Source organism: Cyrtonyx montezumae, unplaced genomic scaffold, assembly GCF_038088225.1.
Source record: "Cyrtonyx montezumae isolate F1298 unplaced genomic scaffold, pur_monq_1.0 scaffold_12, whole genome shotgun sequence".
Lineage (NCBI taxonomy): Eukaryota > Metazoa > Chordata > Aves > Galliformes > Odontophoridae > Cyrtonyx > Cyrtonyx montezumae.
The window spans coordinates 23,210,789-23,234,023 of NW_027071848.1; the positions used below are offsets into that span (position 1 = coordinate 23,210,789).

General features: G+C 43.0%; 1 protein-coding gene across 1 annotated transcript in view; it reads right to left on the minus strand.

Moving 5' to 3' along the window:
• Window positions 1-20,223: 20,223 nt before the first annotated feature.
• FAM124A (family with sequence similarity 124 member A) overlaps window positions 20,224-23,235 on the minus strand; it is a 41,622-nt gene continuing 38,610 nt past the window's right edge. The window contains exon 5 of the mRNA XM_065730369.1: window positions 20,224-21,024. Coding sequence (XP_065586441.1) covers window positions 20,224-21,024 — 801 coding nt within the window. The remainder of the gene's footprint in view (window positions 21,025-23,235) is intronic.

The window sequence follows — 23,235 nt, forward strand, 5'->3', positions numbered from 1 at the left end:
TTCGTTTCAAAGTTTTCGTCCCCCCCACCTGAATTAGAAAGGAAATCCATGTAGAAACCTGGTCAGCAGAAGGGATGTTAATAAACAATAAGAGAGGACCTAAGAAAACTGAAAATAAATCAATGTCATTCAAAGAAAGTGTGGGGAATAACAAATGTTCTTTAACTATAATTAATGAGAAAGAAAAACTATTAGAATACAATTAGAGGCAAAGAAGGCAGCAGAGTAAGAAAGTAAAGTCATCAAAACTAGCTGTGGCCAAAAAACAAGCAACCACATACTGGGGGGAGGATATGAATATTTATTGTGATGGAGGGTAGATCCGAAGATCTTATGCCCCTTTGATTTAGCAACCTAAGTTTTGAGTTTCACTTTCCCAAACAGGGACCAAAATTCTAAACTGGGTGTTCAAGGAGAATATGGTGCCCTAAGGGGGTGGTCAGAAAACTGCTTGTAATCCTGGAAGCCAGGCCCCGAGCTGCTTATCTGAGGGTGGTTTAGGGGGCACAACTCAGGGGCTGTGAACCAATCAGGACAATTACAGTCATTTCACATCAAAAAGTAAGTGTCTTGGATCTGCAGAGGTAGTGGGATTGGGCCACAGTGGAAAAAGGGTTTCTGGTTGGTTGTTATTTTTAACAGCTTTTTAGGGAATTTAAACTTGTGTCCTAGCTTAGGACTCCTTCTCTGAGTCTTCACCTGGATAAGAATCACAAGGTCCTGAGGAAACTATTGATAAATTTTGTCTTTGAAAAAATGGAAAAGCTTATTTTTAAGAAATTAATTGATTAGTCCCTTCTCTTCAGGGACAGAAAGAGGAAAAGAAGCTTGTTTTGAGAGATGCTTCTTGATATTGAGATGACTGAAGCTGCCCTCTGAGGGCAATGAGGAAAGGTACAGAATGGAGGTGTTTGGAGAATATGAGACATGGTGGTGCTTGAGTGGCAATCTGGAACATGCATACTGTGGGTGAGGGAGATGCCTTTGTGATCCTTTTCTACCAGTCACTTCTCCTACAATATTGGAGTTTTCTCTGGTGTGATAGGGGCAGCAGTTCTGCTTTTAGGCTGTGGTCAGCTTGGACTCCTGCTGCACTGACTTTACATAGCAATTCAGGGCGGAATATAGCCCACAGACTCTTCAGAACCCTCTCATTTGCTTTCCTGCAGCAGATTGGTCTCCAGCCATCTTCCTTTCACTCCAGCACAACCCGGGTATCAGCAGAATTACTGTATTTTACCCCCTTTGTAAATGAGAATAGGATTTAGCCTTTTATCAGTGCCATTTTTTGTGCTTGCACTCTTTAAAATATATAACCCTTGGGAAATTATACTGAATACAAACCAGCTTGCCTCCTGCTTACATCTCTGATGCACTAGAGAGCTCTCACTGCAAGATACACTCACATTTGCTCAATTAGGAGGAAGGTTGTGCTGAATTTCAGGATAATTTGCATCATCATTTCAGAATAGCCACCTGCAGGGAGGTGGCTAGCTGCAGAGACTCAAAACACCTAGTTGAGAAAGTTCAGGTAATTTGCTTATGCTATCCACATGCCTCCTGCACAGCTCCCCTGTTGGGGCATGAAGACAAAATCTGTTTTTTTCAAAGGATGACCACTGCAGAGGTTCTCCTTCAGAGGAGAAGCTCAGCACAACAAAGTGTGTTTTCAGTTTCTGTATCTCTTCTGCTGTGAGTAGAATAGGAGAACAGTGATTTTATAGCACAATGTTGAGATTTGGAGTTTTCTTCCCTGTGAGATGCCCAAGAGCTCATGAGTGCTCTGTGGGGTGTTAGGGTTGATGGGCTAGCATTGTAAGACTGGTGCTGGAGGACTGTGGGGGATCCAGGCTTTGTCACGGGTGCTCTTGGGATGAGTGCTGTAATAAAAGAGCCTGGAACAATACCCAGGGGTCATTCTGGTGACAGGTAGTGGGACCAGCCCCAAACTGAGCTAGATAGTAAGCTAGGAAGAGGTGTGAGCTCTCAGAGGTGCAATTGTGTGGTCTTCTTATTTAGGTGGCAGATTGGGTATTTCTGGTGTGCTATGTGTTGTGTTCTGCAATAGGCAGAATGGTGCCTTTCCTTGGTGGAAAGCAAAGCAAACAAACGTTCTCCTTTCTCTGAAAGGTGTTAACATCATAGCATAAGTGTTCCTCAAGCATAAGTGCAGACTGACTAAGAGTCCAAATCCAAGTCCAGCCTGATGGTGATCATTCTCATTATATGGTTTTCAGTAGACAGAATTCAAAAAGACTTCAAAATTACAAGGACAAGATCACCTTTTTAGGTTGCAGAAGCATACTTGAATTAAAAGATAAACGGATTGAGAAGAGTTAAGATTCTGTACCTTACTGTAATCTGAGTAGTTATCCCATGTGAGTCTCATGAGGAAGATAGTTTAAGAAGCTCAGTCTGGGAAAAGCAATGCATGAGCTTCGAAGAGATAATCTCAGCAGTTCAGCATCCTGCTTTATATACATTTCCTGCAGTGTTATGGGAGGACCTTAGCAGTAGAGCCTGCTCCATGTTAACTCTTAGTACAGTATCATAGAATTGCACTTGGGTTGGAAGACTCAAGACCACCCATTTCTAACCACACAACTTGGTGTCATCCACAAACTTGCTGAGAATATGCTTGATCCTGCTGCCTATGACATTGATAAAGCACTGAAGAGCACCAGTCCCAAGATGGACCCCTGGGGGACACCACTTATATCTGGCCTCCTACCTGGACATAGAGACATAGATCACAACCCTCCTTCTGTGACCATATAAGAGTCTTATGGCCCTTCTTGAGTGGCCAGCTGACCTGTGATGGCTGTGGTCAGAGATAGCCCCTATGCTGTCTGCAGGAGCTCAGAGGTGCTGCATCACCATGTTCATAATTTACTTGCCAGTCTGTAAAGTGTCACCTCTGCTCTGAACAGCTGTCCTTTTGGTATCTATTTACTTAGAGGGAGATAGTTCCAGCATCAGGTAGAAACTCACACTCAGACAAGACAAGCCATTGAGAGACAAGCAGGGCTGGGGAGCAACATGGTGGCACATTTTTCTCCCAGCTGGCTATATGAGCTGACAACTTAAATATATTTGCTGTTGACAGGGAATATAAAGTGTAAAAGCTGATTTTAATTCAGATACCCCCCCAAGTGCTTATCTAACTGACTATTACAGTCTCCTACAATTCCAAATAAACGATGCCAAGTAAATGACACTGGAAGTGGTCTTCATATGTGCATACTGCCAATGCAGTTTCTGCTGCTGATTTTGCTGAGATGACAGGGAACAAAACAGAAGATGTTTATCAAATTACAGAGCTGACTTCTCATAAGAATCCCAGAAAGAAGGATTTGACTGAGTGAGCAAGAGAGAGATGGTATCAGATGGAAATCTCCACAGCGAATGAAGTGGAAAAATATTATTTTCATGGCAGTTCTTCACTGACCGATTCATTATCTGAGGTTATGCCTCTCATGTGGCCTGAACCACCCAGGTGTACCCAGGCTGAATGATCCATTGCCAAACTGAGCCAGAGCAGACATATTCTGTTACTTTCTAGAGGAGTTTTACACGTGGAGATCAGTGATTTTTCACCAGAGAGTGCCCCACACGTTTGATCCAATCCACAGATGATGATCCTGTACATCCAGTACTTCTCGAGACCCTCTTGGCCCCCTCTCTTTTCTAAGTAGACATCTATATTCCTGGTGTGGCCATGGCAGCACTGAAGAGCAGCACTGTGGGTACATGCTGCAACCATCGAGGGCCAGGTCCAGGCCTGCTCCACTGGGTATTGGTAGCAGCAGCAAAGAGTCCTTCCAGTACTAGCCAGCTCCTCCTAGAAAAACTGTGATGGTTCAGCTCAGCCATGACAGGTGAAGGAAGAAGGGTGGGCAGTGGGTGCTTCCCTTTTGCAGGGCAAAACAAAACCTTTATTCTTTGGGAGCTGATCCATTCTTGCAGCTTACACCTGACATAGGTAGTAATCCCTTTTGGTGACATCATAGGTATTGCCACAGTGGCCAAGGTGATGTCACAGAGAGAAGCTTATGACTCTAAATGGGGAATAAGTAAGTCACAAGAACAGGCGACCTCAAAAGGAGCTAATGTCCCGTTATTATATAAATGTCCCATATATAAACACATCAGTAGCAAAAAAACCCCAAAAACAAACAAACAAACAAACAAAAAAAAAACAAGGAAAAAGTAACCAACAATCTGTCAGTGTGTATGGAGAAGTAAACTCACCATACTCCCATGTAGGTCCTTTATTGGTAAGTCCTATTTCTAAAAAACATTCTACTATTTTCATCCAAGTAGTTGCTCTGTTATCTTAACCAATCCTAAGATCCTTTCTCGTTTGAAATATCTGCTACATTAAAAAAGAGGAAATCACAAAGGATCTCCATATTTCAATATGCCACTAAAGAATTACATGCTTAGAAGTAACTAAGTGTTTGAACAAATTGGAATCTATATTTTGTTGTCAGGAATCCATGAAGTAATTTTACATTAGAGAGGAAAAGTCTTTTCTGCAAACCTAAGCTCCATGGGAGTATTATAGACAGAGTGTAAATGCAAAGCTATCTAATTATTAGCTGTTGTATTTTTATGATAAATAGGAATGAATAAAATAGAAAACTAGGTACTGCTGTATCCCAGTTACACAAGTTATACTTCATAAGCTGAAGATTAAAGGAATGTTCATAGTCTTGAATGTGATTTTTTTTCCCCTGTAGATGCCTCCCTTTGTGCTCATTATTCTGTGACCAAACATCTGCTACATTTCCCCTGAAAATATTTAAACTGGATTTTCTAGCTTGATAGAATGCATGTTTAAACGCTTCTTGGGGTAAATAATTTTGCACACTTCCAAGCACAAGGTCTGAATCTTCACTTGGTTTCCACATTATGCAAGTAGACATTCAAGGCACTTAATACTTTCTAACCTCTAGTGCCCTTTTTACACAGAGACAGGCAGTCAGCGGGGATTAACCTGATCCTAATTAACCACTAACTCTTCTGATATTTGGTCAGTGCACAGTAGCGTGCTGCCAGGTACGCAGAGGTAAATTGATCTGGATTATCTGCTGGTGCATGTGCTTCTCAGGGGGAGGTCTAGCACCGGCCCTGGGAGTGAGTTACAGGCAGATACGGCTTTAAGCACAGAGCCTAGAGGCTGCTGCATAAACCTGGAAGGGCGGGGAGAGGGGAAAGCATGAACTGGAGGGTCTCTTCCAAACAGCTTTCTACCAAGGTTTCTATTTTATAGAAATTTACCACTCTGACATTGCTACAGGGCAGAAACTGAAAAGGCATAGAAATCCAAAAAGAACTGTGTCTTCTTCCTCTTTTTTTTGTCCATAGAGGAACATGACTTTGTGAATGTAAGACCTCCCTCTTTTTCTTTCCCATGTGCAAGCACCATTTCTTACGGAGCCCTGGGAAGGCAGGAACAAGGATTTGTCTTTCACTGCATGCTGCCTACTGTGGCTTCGATATTTTTTTGCAGTCCCTGGGGTGAACAGTTGAGTGCAACCTTCCTCATGGAGAGCACAGCACTGATGGCCTTCCCCAACCCCACATCAGCCTGTAAAGCAAAAGCAGCATGCTGCACAGTGAGTAAGGTGGGCAAGAGAAGACACTTGCACTGGAAGCTGCAAAAGCCTTGAACCGCTGTAGCAATAAGAGCCCTGATGAGGATGAGGAAGATTCTGCTCAAGGTATATGAGGAGATGCAAAGGAACACTGAGAAGCACCTGGACCACAGCAAAACACTGAGGCTGATACCTCCCTGGCATCCTGGTGCAACGTGAAAGCCCATAATGGCCTCCCTGGGGTCAGATCCTGTTTTCTCCTTGGGATCAGCCCGAGGTGTCCTGCAGCACTGAGCTGGTGGCAGGCAAAGTCTTTGGCTTGCTGCCCCATTGAATTGCAAAGATCAGCTTTTCTGGGCCTGTTTTTGAGACAGCTGAACAGCTGAAGGGACAGCCCTGAGCAGGGACAAGAAGTTGTGTTGGAGAAGAAGCAAAGTCAGCTTAGGGAATAGGAACAAGACTAAAGCAGGAGAGCCAGAAGTGGATCAGTAAGTACACTCTCACAATGGCATTGACATCCTCTTTCAAATGAAAATATCCTTTTGGTAGCTGAAGCCGAAAGTCAGTGTAGAAAAGAGCAACAAAGGGTTGATTTACAGCAAGGTGGAGGGGCTGCTCTTCCTCTTGGTTTCCAATTTAATGTGGTGTGGCTGGTTTGGCTACAAAATGGACCACTGCTTCCTGAAAGAGCAAATTACACCTGGTTATAAAACCTTGTTTCCCTGAGGACAGTTTTCTATGAAGAATGTATGCATGTATAGCAAACTTTTTTTTTTTTTCCAGCAAGAAAACAGCCCCTTCATAGGCCTGAGCAGATTTGTACCAACAGAAACCTCGGCCTGGCATTCAGTTCCTGAACAAAGCCATATCGCTGTTGTGAAAACTTTGTCCATTCCTTCCCAGTGGAGCACCCGAAGGTATCATTTCTCTCCTGGCATGACAGCTCCCATACCTTTCTGTTGCATCTGAGAGTTAGCTGTTAAGAACAAGCCCTGGGTTTTTCTCACTAGTAAGCACAGAAAATTTCTTCAGTTTTCAGGAAAGAGCTGAGGAAATTATCCTCCTGAGTCCCCTGCCAGCAGCAGGCCCGAGGCCATCAGTTTCTCCCCTGCCTGTCTGCACAGGCTGTGATGGCCCGGCTTTGTCGGGGGTTGTACAGCCTTCTTCTCTCCTATCTAGCACAAGTTGGGGCTTTGGGCAGTGTTTGGTCTCTGGCACCAGGATCTTATTCATAGGAGCAGCATTTCTCCCCTCACTGCAGAGTTAGGGCTGAAGCTTCTACATAGATCTCAGTCCCATGGGAAACAAACAAACAAAAAAGCACTGATTTGCACAGCATCATCCTACCCACCGGGATTGGAAAGCAATGCTGCACATCTCTGCCAAGCTTTGCCCGCTGTCTGCTGAGACAACAGAGAAAGCTGAATACACAAGTGGCAGAAAAAGCTTGTTATGGAGCCAAAATATGCCTTGCATGGTTTTAATGATGAATGTTAATGACTGCAAGAGGCAAGGCAGCTTGTCTGCAGGTTATTTGCAAACTCTCAGTCCCTCTGGACTGTTGCCTTTGTATTAGTGCCTCATTTGTGATGGTAGCATGGGACTTCTGGTTCACACCAAGGATGGATGATAGGATCACCTCTGGGCTCTGGGAAATGACTCTGAAACTGAATTGTTCTCTGTATTGCTGCAGATGCTCCTGCAGAGGAAAAAAGGGAAGAGGCAGCAAAGCAAAGGTCAGAGGTGAAAAATCTCACTGAAAAGGCATCTTGAAAAGAACGTTGCTGATCCCCAAGCAGCTAACAATTAAGCAAACTCACCAAGGAGCTTCAGTAGTAACCATGGCACCTCCAATTAATTGCCTGGGGTTCACCTTTGTTCAGACATCTCCAAATAGGAGATCTGAAAACCAGCTGGAGAATTAGATGAGTGTGTTTCCATATGAACAAGTGCTAGGTTCCAGCATGAAGTTGCTTGTCTTCTTTTCTTTCTTTTTAAAAATTTTCTCCTTATTTCTGAAGCATTCTTCCCTGAGCCACAGCAGTTCTTGGAGTTTAAGAGACTTAAAATAATACCAAATTTGGCAATAATTTTGGAAAGTAAGGGTGACGGAGCAGTGGCACAGCTGCACAGAGAGGTGGTGGAGTCTCCTTCTCTGGAGACGTTCCAGACCCGCCTGGACGCCTACCTGTGCAACCTGGGCTAGGGAGCTGCTTTGGCAGGGGGTTGGACTCCATGATCTCTGGAGGTCCCTTCCAACCCCTACAGCTCTGTGACTCTGTGAAAGCTGCCCTCTCCCATGTCAAGATGCAGCCTGCATTTTTTTCACTCGTTGTGACACAAGTTGAGTCTTGCAGAGTAGAGTTGGATTCAAGGTGAGATGACAAGGCTCTGCAATGCAGGCCTAGGTCTTAGAAAAAAACATATTTTCTCTTCCTTTAAACCAAAGTCTGATGGAATTTGTACAACACTATTGTTCTCTTTAGGTTTCTCTATTATATGCAGCTTGACATTTGGCCTAGGCTCAGTGTTGTTACTCCCAGTTTTTCTCTGTGGACACCAAGGAACCATGTGGTAGAGAGACGTTTGCAGCCATTCATATGGTATGTGCCATTAACTACAGGATATCTGCAGCATTACAGCTTAATCTCCGTATCTGGAGTTGTTCTCTATGCACTTTTGTCCTGAGATGCCTTTCACAACAGGACCTTAGCACTGCTATATATTCCCAGCCCCTGGTGTGTTCTGGAAGATGACATTCAACCACCAAACTATCTTGCTTCACCAGAAACTTTATTAGTAGTAGAAAAGCAAAAGTGCTAGAAAGCTAATTGCTCCTTCTGAAGGTCACTTTTTCAAGGATACAATGATGTGCTGATTTTGCTTGAGATGTGGCATAGCGCATATGCTCACTGCACGACTGTTGTAATTAAATATCAAACATTTATTTCTCAACGGGTTTTTTTCTTCTTTGCTTAATTTGTCTGTCTTGCTACTTTTTCTGTTAACAACTCTATTAATTAGAGAAAGTGTCAAAGGACCAGCTGATGAATGAATCATGAAATTAAGAAATGGCTGGTTTTAAGTGTTTTTTTCTTTTTTCTCCTTTTAGAGATATAACTGCTACATCTGTCTGGAAGCACACTTGTCAAATACAAGGACATTTAAAATTGCACTTCCTTGTAAAATAAGATTCTTCTTTACTTTGGTGTTTCAAGAAGGGAAAGAAAAAAAAGTATAGGGGAAAAATAGAGCAAGCAGTTGTCACGGTGTCAAAATTAATTATTTTGGATTGATCCATATACCTTGATCTTTATGACCCTCAAGAATTCTAAATACCTATCAGTCAATCATTTAAATTCCTCAGCTAAACCCCATACCTCATTAAAGAAAGAAATAAGTAAGGTATTGATATGCTTTTCTTTAGGCCTGTCACTCCGCAGTCTGAAAATACAGATGATGGCATCTAAAACTATTCTCAGGAGTTCCCTTTTTAAATAGCAAAAGAGCCTTTTGTCCCCCTAAGAATTCCGTCACATTCCCATTGGTGTCAGTTTCTTGCTGATCCCTCCTGGTACTGACTTCAACTTCCAGCTTCAGCAGCAGGGATGGAAGGAGGCCGGTGCAGCATGAGACATTGCATTCACTGCTGACTGCTGATGCCAACAAGCAACAGAAGATTGCTGTGTGTTGCGATGAGGTAAAGTAAAGAAAGGTTGGACCAGGCTCAGAGCAATGTGATCTATCTGTAAGTGTCCTGTAGGAGCTCCTCCTTCCCTGCCTCACTCCCTCCTCTGGGCTGCTCAAGCACGATGCTCTGGAGTTTTCCTGCTGAAACTTTATGCTTTTTTATGCTAGGCCTGTGAAGACTGTAGGGAGGCAGGATATCTACCAATGATTAGAGCTGAGAGGAGCTACTGGGTGCACGAGCCTTTTTCAGACAGTGGCTGTAGTACTGAACCAACCACTTCAGAAATTTGTAACTGCTGCTTAGGGAACTGGATCTGGGAGCTCCCCACATGAGTGCCTGCCTATACACCATGCTGCAGACGGATCATTAGCTTTCTCTGCGGCTCAAAGAATATCTGTTATCAACAGAGAAGTAACAGCCACTGCTGCCTGCTGCTTCCTTCCCAAGAGGATCCTAAACATGCCAAAAAGGGGCTCCAGTAGCAGTATTTCCATTCAGTTACAAAGCCATTGTTAGTTAGATCACAGAATGACAGAGCTGTAGGGGTTGGAAGGGACCTCCAGAGATCACGGAGTCCAACCCCCTGCCAAAGCAGCTCCCTAGCCCAGGTTGCACAGGTAGGCGTCCAGGTGGGTCTGGAACGTCTCCAGAGAAGCAAAAGATCATTACTAACTCCCACATACCTTTACTAAATTAAACAAAACCACATTTTACCGGGTTTTCAAAATGCCACAAACGCTCCCTCGAGAAAGAAGCTAGGATCTTGTAATTCTTTCTGGAATCCCCTGTATCAACTGTCTTTGCACTTCTTTGAGCCTAGACCACGGAGTTTTGGTGAGTCACAGTCATGTGCATTATAGGATGTGAGAATAGCATCATCTTTCTCTTCCCAAGCCATGCCCTCACAGCCAAAGTTCTGCTGTGCCATATCCAAACAATGCCAGTAGATTCATTTCACATACATCACACATTTCTACTGATGCATGAAAACAGGCTTTTGCTCTGACCTGTGTTTTCTTACAATAGATCATTTCTTCTCTGAGCATTCAACTTCTTAGGATGGTATAGTCAGTTTGTTCTCTTCTTTCAGCTTTTCACTTCCCTTCTTCTTTCTCTCTTCTGGACTGGACTGCTGCCAAATGAGAAGCTGAAATCAGAGGCAAATCAGAGCCAATTGTAAACCAAACTTGAATAGATTTTGCTGAAATTTATTTTTTTTTCCTTCAGCACTGTGTGCTGTGGTAACTTGAAGGGGAAAGGCATCGCACTTTCAGGGTGCTAGCATTTAAGCTTAGTCCCTGAGGCAGAGCTCATCTTCCTCAAGCCTCTCTTCCCCTTGCAGGTAAGACCTCACACGGTGTGGTGCCCCTCATCTGGAAGTGATGATGTGCCCTTGCCAATAGCTCTCCTACACTCACCACCCTTCCCTTCATCGTTCTGCTTACCTTCTTCCCTTCTATCTAGACCCAGGACCATGACACTCAAAGCTCAGTGTAGACACTGGGGCACATCAGCACCCTTTGCTTGGCTTCTCTCTAGTGCCCATGAGCACTAGATTTTTGGACTTCTGATGTACCTTGCAAGTCAGAAAGCCCCTGTGGCTGGATTTGGCATGCAGGTGACTTTTTATATGCATCTTCACCTGCCAGACCCTGTGCCTCACGGTGTTGACCCTGCTACATATACATACAGAGTGCATGGAGATGTACTATACCAAAGTCACAACACGTGCATTTCAGTTTTCTTGCAATCCTTACCTCTCAGGGGCAATGCCAGCACCTCCTGAGCTCTGGGATGGGCCGTGTCCCCTTGGTGAACACTAGGGGCCAAGACTGACACTGTCACATCAGGTACTGAACTCAGTGGAAACAGTGTGACTTCTTTCAGTGGTGATTCTCTATCTTCTACCTGAGTGTTTGCCCTGCATGAAATTCAAATTGCATGTGACATCTTCAGTGAAGCTTTTGAAGAAAATGATGGCTGTCTAATGGAAAAGCTGGTGTTCCGTCCCTGAGACTGCAATGTCCCTAAAGAGTTCTGGAAACGAGAAATAAGAAATAATGCCGGCTCTTATTCCTATCAGGTGTGGAGAATTCTTTTATCTAACCACTTCTAATTCACTTTTCCTTTTATGCTGATTTTTCTATAGCATTCTTTTCAGAATCTTACCCAGAATCTTCGCTCCTGTATTGAAGATTCCAGTCCCCTGTCTGTACTTCCCATCCATCCATGTCTCTTCTTTTTATTCATTCAAGTCTTTACATCATCACATATCATTTTCAGAAGATTTCACACTTCTGAAAGTCCATATGGTTGTCAAATTCTTTTCTGATGCCACTTGTTTATGGCTTCAAGATAGTCAACATGAATTCACACGTCTTTTCTTTTTTTTCCTTTTTTTTTCCCCCTCTTTGTCCCCACTCTCTTTTGTACACAACTCCAATGAGATTAATTCACTTCTCCAAACCATGCTGCCAAATTTAACACATCAGCAAAGGAAGCCTGGGGCAAAAAATCTGTTCAATCTTGCTATTCATTCATGTCAGACTACAAGCTAGCTGTCACTTCTGAGTGTCACCAGGTTTTCTTTGCACCATCTATTGGAATCCAAAAAAGGTGTGTGTTAGTGACCTGCTGTATCTATCAGACAACAAGTAGCCATGTGCAGAGGAGTGTGACTTGCTCCTCACGAGTGTTGTGAACTACAAAAGCACAGCTGTTAATTCACCAGAGTAGGAGGAATTACAGAACTGGTGCTATGTGTTGCATTCTTCAAGTGCACGGGTTCCTGGAGGCCCTGTCACGGAGAGCATTGCCCGGAGGAGCCGGCCGGCACTGGTGGCACCGCTGGGTGCTGGGGCCTGACAGGCAGCATTGTCTTGGCAGGACTTGGGTCATACTTAGCAGATTATCCTCGTACCAGGAGGGCTGAAATTTCCATCCAAGTAATAGAGGAATTTGTGACAGGCAGCTGGCTTACCGCCCCACGCTCCAGGGCTGGCTCACAGCAGATGCTTGGCTTGGTCCCAGTGCCGTGGCAGAGCCATTCAGGTCACCAAGTGATTCAGTGATGAGGCTCACCAGCTCTGGGAGTGAAGGAAGGGCAATGAATCAGGTCAGCTGGGTGGGAGCCTAGCACAACACCAAAATGCACTGCTGAGCTGGGCAGTAGTTGGCTGGAGCAAGGCTTGAGGTCTACTGCCCTTTGAAACAAGCGTCACCACTCACACATCGTGCTCCTTAGGGACACAGAGCATCCAATACACCTTGTGGGAGGGGACATGGCATTGCTTCTTGCTGCTGGGGGCACCATGCTGGGCCACCCGGTCCCCCATTGCAGGCCTTGGGGTTACCACCTGCTGGGACTGGCAGCTCCTTGCTTCATCGCTTGTGTTCAGGAGAGCCACGAGATGGCACTAGCAACTCTTGAAGGCTGGTGACTTTAAAGAAAAAAAAGCTAAAAAAAAGATTAGAAAATAGTATGCTGCATTGCTGTGATCCTCTTTGAATATGTGCAGGCAGTTCGTAGTCATCTCCCCACAGCTCCCTGGGTATTTCTCTTACTGACTGGTCAGCTTTGGCTGAACCCATCTGAGTCACCATTTCGCTGTGTATTAATGGTCAGCAGTTATTACTTATGATGGGCAAGTTAGATTAACAGCCTCCATCTACCAAACTAGTTTGAATTTTATGCCTCATATATTCAGGAGGAAATTAATTACAAAGGACAAGTGATCCCAAAGTGAGCCATGTTTAATTCAAAAGGCTGGGTCAAAGCAGAGGCTGAGTGCATATGTTCAGTTATGCATCTCTCTGTAAGACTCCATTCAGATGCCCTTTCTGTGGCCAGAAACAACACTGTCTGTCTGTAAGCGGTCAAATAAAAGTAGGCTGAATATTGACCTCCAGCTCCAAGGCCAGCCCAGCACTGCTGTGACCCACTGGTCACAGATACTGGTCAGCACCTGTCCTGGGTTCCCTCCTGGGCTGCTGCAGGGTATATATGACTGTAGGACACTGTTATTCCATTTTGCAGGAGAGGCTGCTGTCTGAGATAATGCAAGAAGTGTTTTCACAGTGTGACCCCAATGAGCTCTGTTTCATTACCTGTGGGATGCCAAAGGGCAAATGAGAAGACAGGAGGGTGCAAAGTCTGATCACAGAATGGTTGAAGAAGGAAGGGACATCTGCTCCAACCCCAGCTCCAGCAGGGACTCTCAGAGCAGGATGGCCAGACCCTATAGCCTTTTTGGGTCCTATCATCCCCTGATGGGACAGTGCTTGAAACAGAGGGGTCCAGTCTTGATGTAGCCTCTTAGTGGGAACAGTCGATGGTATGAAAGGCATCAGGTAACATCTTCAGGAAAGCAACTTGAGGAGGTTCAAAACAGCCAAAAATCAAGAAGTGATAATGGCAGTTCCTGAACTCTTGCCCTGACCCACTTCCATTTACCACTGTAGACATTTCCCACCACTGGAATGCCTTGACAAGAACATTCCTCATCTAGCAGCTGGATTCCTTCCTCAAGTGTACATGTGCAGGTGTTTCTTTCCAGTTATCTGAGCAACCTGATTCAGCTGTGGATATCCCTGTTCACTGCAGGGGAGTAGGACTAGATGACCTTCAAAAGTCCCTCCAACTCCAAGAATTCTATGATTCTATGGTCTCTCATTCTGCAAACAAGCATGAATATATTTTCACATAATGTACAAATTCAGTGCTGTTTGTTGCCATAAGCTGTTGTGGAAATCTGAGGGATGGCAAGAGATTCAGCAGGGAACTTGACAAATTCATAGCGGATAAATCCATTAGTAGCACAATAGCAGTTGGTCACACAGTGATCTGAACACAGGTTTAGCTCAGGAAGTATGGATTCTATGTAAATTCTTCAGTTTACACTGTGCTGAGTCCTGGATGCTGGAGAGGGATGCTCCGTCCTCAAAGGACACGGACACTGTTGAGAAAATTCATTATCAGAACAGAAATCATGTTGAGTCAGTTTGGGGAAGAGCAAACATGGTTTTATATGGGGAAATCACACCTCAAGTCTATTAGATACTTTGGAAGGCACCAGCAGCAATGTGTACAGCTCACAACCGCTTTGCAAGGCCTTTGCTCCTAATCTCTTGAAGAAACCAAGCTGCGATGGTTTAAGACATACACAATACCTGGCTCTGAACTGACTTTCACTACTTGGAAACTGAACCTCGGGACTACATAAAGTTTTATGAAAAGTAGCCCAGTGCTCAGCTGCTGTCAGTGAGACAAATCACATTTTACAAATTACTAGGAAAGTAATGGAAAATGGAATGGAAAACAACTTCAAACCCTTCTGTAAATCCACAGTGCACACATCTTCATATCTATGTGTGAGTATATCTAGAAGCACACAGCAGAACAGAAGAAAATACAGAGAGGTAAGAAGGATAAACAAAGCATGGAATGGTTTCCCAGGGGGACAGTACAATAGAAACCTATAAAAACATGGGTAATCTGGAAATGGTGAGAGAACAAGAGAAGGTTATTGAGTATCTCTCCCTGCAGCAAATCTAGGGTTTATCAAGTGGAGCTAACAACTGACAGGCTTAGGAAATGTCTCTTTCTGTAAATATGTAGTTAGGCAGTGGAACTTCCCTTCAGAGCATGCTACCAATAATAAATCAGAAAGTAATTGAAAGCAAAGGAGGAAAAACATTTACAGAAGTGCCATCCATGGTACCACAGGGTTTCCAGAGCCAGACACGTGGAACCAGAGTCATAGGACCATAGAACTGTTTGGGAAGGGACCTTGAGGACCATCTTGTTCCAATCCCAATGCTTTGGGCAGGGACATCTTCCTCTAGAAGATCAAAGCCCCATCCAATTTGGCCTTGAATACTTCCAGGGATGAAGTATACGTAGTTTCTCTGAGCAACCTGTTCCAGTATTTAACCACTCAAATTATTCCTATAGCCTTTTGGTATGCTCTAATGGTGAACAGGCTTGCCCACTGCAGCACTTACTACCTAGGCATGAAACTGCAGGCCTTAAAAAGCTTCTGAAGAGAATCAGAAGAGCTCATCTCCTTGCTGATAACAGCCATGGAAAACACCAATGTGGTGTTATCAGTATTCTGATTTTCTGTAGTTTAGATATCCAAGGTTTTTCTCTGCCTCCAAAAGCTGCACAACTGCAGCTGCCTTGGCTGGATACAGGTCCTTTAGGAAAGACTGGCAGATAGTGGATAGTGATGGGGTTTCTGCTAGAGGCAGTTGAGCAGTGCAAATGTATGCATATTTGCCAAGGAACAGAGGATGAAATAACTGAGAACTCAAAGAGTTGGGAGAAGCTAACAAAAGGGATATTGTTGTGGGCATTTCCTACAACTCACTCAACAAAGAAAAGACAGACAAAGCCTCTGAACAACTGGAAACTGGCTCAGACTGGACTAGAGCAGTTCCAGTTTTCTGTAACTGAAAAAAAACTGTCTACTGGATAATCTTCAGTCTTCACACATGAGCTCTTCACTTGCAAGATCTACTGTCAGGCCTTCCAGGCATCTGTGGCTAGTAGCAAAGTTTGAAGGAGAAAGGTACTCATCACACTAAGGAACAAGTGAGTCACATATTCAACGAGCTGGACATGTACAAGCCTGGATGGGTTACTTCAGACAGTGCTGAAGGAGCTGGTTGATGTCACTGTGACATTGCTCTACGTCAGTTACAAAAGACTGCAGTGACTGGTGAAGTCTCAGGTGGCTAGAAGAAAGACAATGTTGTAACTTCTAAGAAGGGGCCAGGAGAATCTGGGGAACAACAGGCTGATCAATCTTACATCAGTCTCCTGGAAGATCACCATGAAATCTTCCTCAGAGTCATTTCCAGGCACAGGATAAACAAGAAGGTGATTGAGAACAGCCAGAGAGAACATGGGATATTCTGAGTGCAGATGAAGAAATGATTCTTCACCATGAATGTGATTAAACACTGGCACGGGCTGCCCAGAAATGCTGCAAAATTGCCATCTTTGGAGGTTTCAAACATGACTGGATGAGGTCCTGAACAACCTGATCTGACTTTGAGACTAAAGATTTGAGTCTTCTTCCAACTTGGTCTATCTATGATTCTGTGGCTACAGCTTTGAGCAGATGCTTTGGACTAGACAAGCCCCAGAAGCCTCTGCCCACTCCTGATGTGATTCTGGAACTGCCATATATGTTAGACCAACGCCACAACACTAAACCATAAAACCAGAAAAACTAAACAAAGCCAATCCTATACAGCTTTCCATGTACAATGTAATGCTGGCATGCAGACAAATCTCACAAGAGGAATAAAGGAATATATACTAGATAACACCACATAGATGGAAATAACAAGATAATACTTAGGAAGATCAACGTACACAAAACAAACCAAGATGGGGTTTAAGCACACAGGATTAGCAATGTTTGTCACAGATCCTATTCCACCTTTCATCTTTACTGGAGCAAATGACCTACAATAATACAATGAGAAACAAACAATCTGGTCTGTAGAGGCCAAGATGAGTCTAACATAAAAGTATTTTTTCTGTGTTTTCTTTTTTTTTTTTTTTTTTTTTTTGCAATTATCCCATGACAGGCACTGGGGAGACTGTGTCACTGCATTCATTTTGAAGCCTCGTTAAATGTAGTCAGTGAGTCTGCAATACTCCATAAAATGAACACACACAAGGATAAACACAGATAACTTTTTGTCTCTATTTTATTTCAGAGAAATAACACGTTTAAGGGTGAAAAGGAGAGAAAGTCCAGGTATAAAGTTTGTAAAAGCAAAGAGACCAGCATGAACAAGCAGGTGTTATAAAAGGAGGAAAATGAGTGTTCAACCGTCTCTGAAGATCTGGGTTCAGGATCAGGGAAGGAACTCCACAAAGGAGGGATCTCCAGCAAGAGATCCTGCCTCAGTGGCAGTCAGCCCTTAAATGAGGCCAGGCTCCACCCCTTCTGGTCACACAGGTGAATCGCCTTCACCTGCTCCCAGGGCTGACCAGATCTTTCCTTCAGGTGCTCATTCAGTGGATCAGGCTGTGACCAGCAGTTCCCATACAACAGAGAAAACCTGTAGTTCTCAATGACATTATTCATAATTTAACTAAAACAAAATGATACATAGGTGAATACCATAAAACCCTTGCATATTTAGCTTTCTGATGAGAAAGTCCCTTCTTAAATAATGGAAAGAGAATGAATACCACCTTCAGGGAAACACTCTTCAATTTCTGGCTTTCTCAGTTACAAACAAAATGTTTTATGTACACTATCTCCGCTTTTTTTTTTTTTCTTTTTCCCTATCAATAAAACACTCAGTTATTTCAGAATTTGTACAAGCACCAGGAATGTAAACAGTGAAAACTTTCATTTCTAGTTAAGTATCAGTAAACAGAACATAAACACTTGGAGACAGAATCAACAGACTTACCATAAATTCAGTCTATGGAAGTTCATTTGGCTTTCTTCCTGTTAAGATTAACAGGATAAAATCTGTAGGTCAGGTGACTGGGGAGCTCCAGGTTAAGGGCATACATGCACCTCACAACTGTCACTTGAGCAACCCTATTCTTGCTTGTAGACCTGTGTGGAGTCAGGAGATGGCCCCAGAAATGCTGAAAACCTTCCTGCAGAGCTGAAAGGCATTTCAAAGCCTACTTTTCATTAGATAACCCTATCAGCTTTTGTCAAGAGGTTGGATGTTGGCCTGATTCTGACTATAGAGCAGGTAAACACATGCATATCATGGCAAATCTTTCACTGGGGCTACTTCTGGTCCCAGACATTTCTTAACAGAATGGTTTACCAAAAAGTGCAGTGAACCTAAACAGCTGTGAGGACAGGTGAAGGCTGGTCATCTCCTATGCTTTTACAGCCTCAACAGAATTTCCCGTTTAAACATCATATTTAGCACAAAAGACCATCCTACCTCTGGTATGCACTATGATTGCATCTCACAAAGAGGAGACTTGCACTTAAGCCTAATGCCTTTTTCTATGTGGAGAAAGTGACAGCAAAAGGAAAAAGTCTTGGGGAGTGACATCCTGGCTTTGACAACCCCTCCGGCCTCATCTGGATTTGAGGAACAAGTATAAAGGAATTCCCTCTCTTCCCCTATAAACATGTACTCAATTTCCTTCAGACTTCTTTCCACAATTGTTTGCACTAAATGCATTTACTGAACTAATTACAATGGGCCAGGAGATCTGTTCCAAATTTCACAGCTATCGTTTAGACTATGTGTGCAATAATTTGTTTGTTTATTTAAATCAACAATTCACAGTGAGACTCCCTAGCAATAAAACAAACATTTTTCTTCACAAATGCATTTATATTCAGTGCCATCATGGTGAGCCTTCAGTGTCTGCATATTTGTATAGAGTTCATGCAGCATTTAACATACACCTTTTAAGACAGCCATTTTCTTACTGGCTAGACCAAAGCTGCAACCGTTGCCACTTCCATCTGGCACATAAGTAAGTTTTCAGAATCTGCATAATGTACTCTATAAATCTGACTCGGAATGAATCAAGGAATGAATCACAGAATGGTTTGGGTTGGATAGGACCCCAAGGATCATCAAGTTCTAACCCCTTGCCACAGGCAGGGCCACCAACCTCCAGGTCTGGTAGTAGACCAGGATGCCCAGGGCCCCATCCAATCTGGTCTTGAACACCTCCAGGGGCAGAACATCCATGGCCCCTCTGGGCAGTCTGCTCCAGCATCTCCCCACTCTGTAAAGAACTTTGCCCTGACATCCAATCTAAACCTTCCCTCCTTGAGCTTAAAGTTGCAGTGAAGTTACTTAGCTGCCATATCAATAGCTTTTTACTTACAATTTATTTATTTATTTTTAATATCAATGTAGTTGTAGCAAAAACAGGTTATCAAGAATGTGTATTTCAGAAACATAACTTGAAAAGCCAGCAGATTTTGACCTGTTTTCCCTTTGGACAGATTAAATTGAGAAGATACATATTTTACCTGAAACAATTAAGCTTGCTCTGGAAATATGAAGAGTATATCTTTGCATCAATTATTTCAACAGAAAATAACAACCCTTAAAAAAATGGCATTGGTATTTATTTTGGATCAGTGGTGTAGCAAGGTATAAAATGCTGGGTTATTCTTCTTGTTTTGCATTCCAAAAAGGTAAAATGAATCGTCTGATTTAGAGGTAGTAAATGATGTTCACTTGAATTACCACTTGCTTACACAAGCAGTTCAGACTACAGTCCCAGCTGGAAAAAATGGGCTTCATGTGCAGATGAGTAGAAAACGTTACATACAGTTTGGCACTTCCCACACTCTGTACTGTCAAAACAAAGATATTCAGTGGATCTTCCTCTTCCCTGTGGAAGGAATGGAGCTTCTTTCCTCCCAGCACTGTACATTCTCAGATGTTAGATAGAACGATAGGCAACCTCAAAGGAAACTTTTCTGAGCCTACTGGAGACATACTACTGGGACCGGCTGTCCTCATAGCTAACTATGGAACTTGCAAGCAGGAAAGAAGACCCCTTTCTACTCCCATCTTTCTGAGTTAAGGAAATTTCCCTGAAAAGTTAAAGCAGTTTGGTGTCACAAATTACTTCTCAGTTTGTGCCAAAGAAAATTGGATTATGATGCACCTTTTCTGGAATTTTCTTCACCAATAGTCCAAGGGTCAGTTGCAGAAACCCTCCACCTTGCACTGCCATGGACATGCTCAGCACAGATCATCCCCTCCAGTGAAGATGTGTTGGGCATCAGCTCAGACTGCTTTATGGTACGTAGTTTGGGGACATTCATCTCTCGAGGGATCCCAAAGGTTTCTTAAAACATTTAGCATACTCCTCTGCATCACCTTCTCTTCCATGAGGAAACTCAAGGAGAGTGCACAAGAAGAAATTTGCCCCAGAAGGTGCCAGACAGAGGAACCTCAGATGTAAAATTCTTCATTAGATGGTGAAGCTGGGAAAATGCCACCACAATCATCAAGGGAATAAGGAGCTGCTCTCAAGTCCTGTTTGGGCTGCTCGGAGAGAGATGCTGACATGAATGAGCTGGAAGACCATTCAGAGAGAGATGGCAGCGAACCATCCAGGGGATCAAAGGTATTGCACATGACGGATACAGGCCTTCCACTGGTAGAAGCCTTTGTACTTGTACTGCAGGTTTGCTTCTGTGGGGGAAGAGAGGCCTCCAAGTCATTGCAAAATCTGTTAAGGGCAGAGTATGCAGAGACCACAGACAGATCTGAGAAGGACAGCTTCCTCCCTGTGTCCACATCAGTCTCCTGTGCATCCTCCAAGTCATCAATGTTAAGCCTAGGGCTGCACCTCCATGTTTTTAACCTGGTTGCAGGTGACTCAGTATTTAAGAACTGAAACGGTTCATTGAAATGAGCAGTCTCTGAGGCTGAGGAGGAACTCACTGTGGGCAAGCAGAACAGAGACTTGCTTCGTTGAAATGACCACAAAATGCTGGAGGCACTGCTGGATCTGCGGGTGAAGTCTTCTTGATCACTGTGTCTGAGGTCTTGCTGGGAGAAACCAAGACAATGACCAAGGCCATTTGCATGATGCACCTTGCTTTGACTTGCTTCTTTTGGCTTTTCAGGGACAGATTGGTGGCTCTGAGGATGAAAGCCTGGCAAAGTAGTGAAGTGGGAATCTGTTGACACAGATGGATATGGTTGCTTGTTCTGCTTTGCAGACTTCCTACACCAACTGCGTGCTTGCTGCAGCAGGAGAAAGAGAGAAGAAGATCAAATTAATAGAGAATTGGCAGTCTTACAACCATAAGTCTCTGTTGCTGAGTTGTTATTGCAAATAATTATGAAGCAGACTTCATTCAGTATGCTCACAGCAAACGTTTCACTTCAATAACAAAGAGAAAGCACCCTGCCAAAATCCCAAATATTTACATAAGAAGCCTTGAAGAAAACAAGAATAAATGGGAGAGGAGCCCTGCCTTGCAGGCTGAATTACACTAGCTTGAAAACCTAACATAGTATTAACTTGTCCAGATTCATTCATATTCTGCTTTCCAACATTACTACCCTAGTGACAACTAAAGAACAAAAATAAAGAAATGGGAGATGTATGGTACCACAACTATTATTCTTCATTTCTTCATTACTGTGGTGCAAATGTTTTTATTTTTTCATCTGAGACAGCAAAATGCCTTTAGCAAGTAACTTAATTCTCTGACATCTCAGTGGGAACATCTCAGCCCTTTCAACTGGCACTTTTTCTCTTTCATCCAGTTTGCCGAGCAGAATACTCCAGAATCCACATGCTCAATAAGCTTGCTCCTAAGGACTTTAAGGACAGCTTTAGACATCTAACTTGCTTATAGGCACCTAGAGTCAAGAGAGCTGATGGTTATGATCTGAATCTGGTTCCAAATCTCATCCCTCCAGAGGGATTCAGTTGCCTACTTGACAGAATGTTGAACAATTTTTACATATGGGGAGCCAATGTCCTCAAGGATTAGCTGGAGGTCAGGTGACTCTCATCTGGGGTTAGACACTGATGGCTATGCTGAGCTTCTAGTGTCTCAGCAATCATGAACTCATTTCATCAATCCATTCAGCCAGCTAAAAGTTCAGAAGTTTGCTTATTAAAAAGTTTGGTTGAGATTCTTCTTTCTGGAATTTTTCATGTAATACAAAATGCTAGATTTCAGACCCAAAAGGGAGAGGAATTAATGGGACAAACTGCAAGAACCCTTGAAAATAAACAATAATCCCAGCCATGGGACTTGTCAGTAACAGAGGAGAAGGAATTAGAGACCTTGGTCACCATGTGCTTTTAAACTGACAAGGCTGTGAGAAACATGACTCTGGGCAGTTTCAAGTTAGGTAAAAAAGTATTAATGCAGCGCATACAACACCAGTAAGACCTCACCCAGAATGCTGCACATGACTTAAATCACCCCTATATGAATAAGAATCAATTCAAACTGAAAAAGGTGCAGGCAAAAAAAAAAAAAAAGAAAAAAAAAAAGAAAAAAGCCATTAAGAAACATGTATGACGAACTACTGAAGGGTTTCTAATCACATCAGAAGAATCTTCCAGGGCAAGTAATGGTAAAGATGGAGCTTGATCATTTTACAGAAGAGATTATATGACATGACAGGAAAGGATGAGGCCCAGCAGTCAAGGAGGTCGTTTTGTATCCCCTTTCTCTAAAAGAACTCCATACATTGCTGCTTCAAACATCTTGCTAGTGCACATTGTATTATCTTAGTGACCTAGATCTGTCACAGCAATCTTGTCTTTCTCATTGCAGTGATTTTACAGAGGGAAAATACAAGATAAAATGAAAAAGAATTTTCATGCCTATAACATTTTTTGCTTGTTTCTGACTGTGTACCTGGAGGTGATTTATAAGACAGCCAATCCTTAGGAATTCACTTAGGCACTGTAGATAAATATATATATACACTCCAGTGTATCTGTAATGACAAATGCTAGTCCATAACCTACTTCTGTTTTAACAAAATAAGCTGTTTTCTTTAATGCCATAAAGAATTCAATGTATTCATGAGTAAATTCACCAGTTTCATAAACTGATAGGGATTCACGGGTGCAAAAGAATCAAATAAAATGAGTTAAACTGTCAACAAGACATGACTGGGAGTCACTTTTCATGTCTTTATGTAGCATCAGTTTATTTTTGCAGTTGATGAGTTAATTTGTCTAAGAAATTATTCAACAAGATAGAAGACTTGTGTCCATGAAGAAAATAGCAGCTATTCCTTAACTGAAGATGAAGTGTGGGTAGGCCAGAAATGATCATATGGCATTCTGAAAGTACAAAACAGAACACCCCATTCTTTTGATGGGCTTGTACAAGACAGCACTCATTATATTGCTGGTTGCAGTAATCAAGGGTATTCCTTTATTTCTGTGCATCTCTGTGCAGGAGCTCTGATATCAGATGC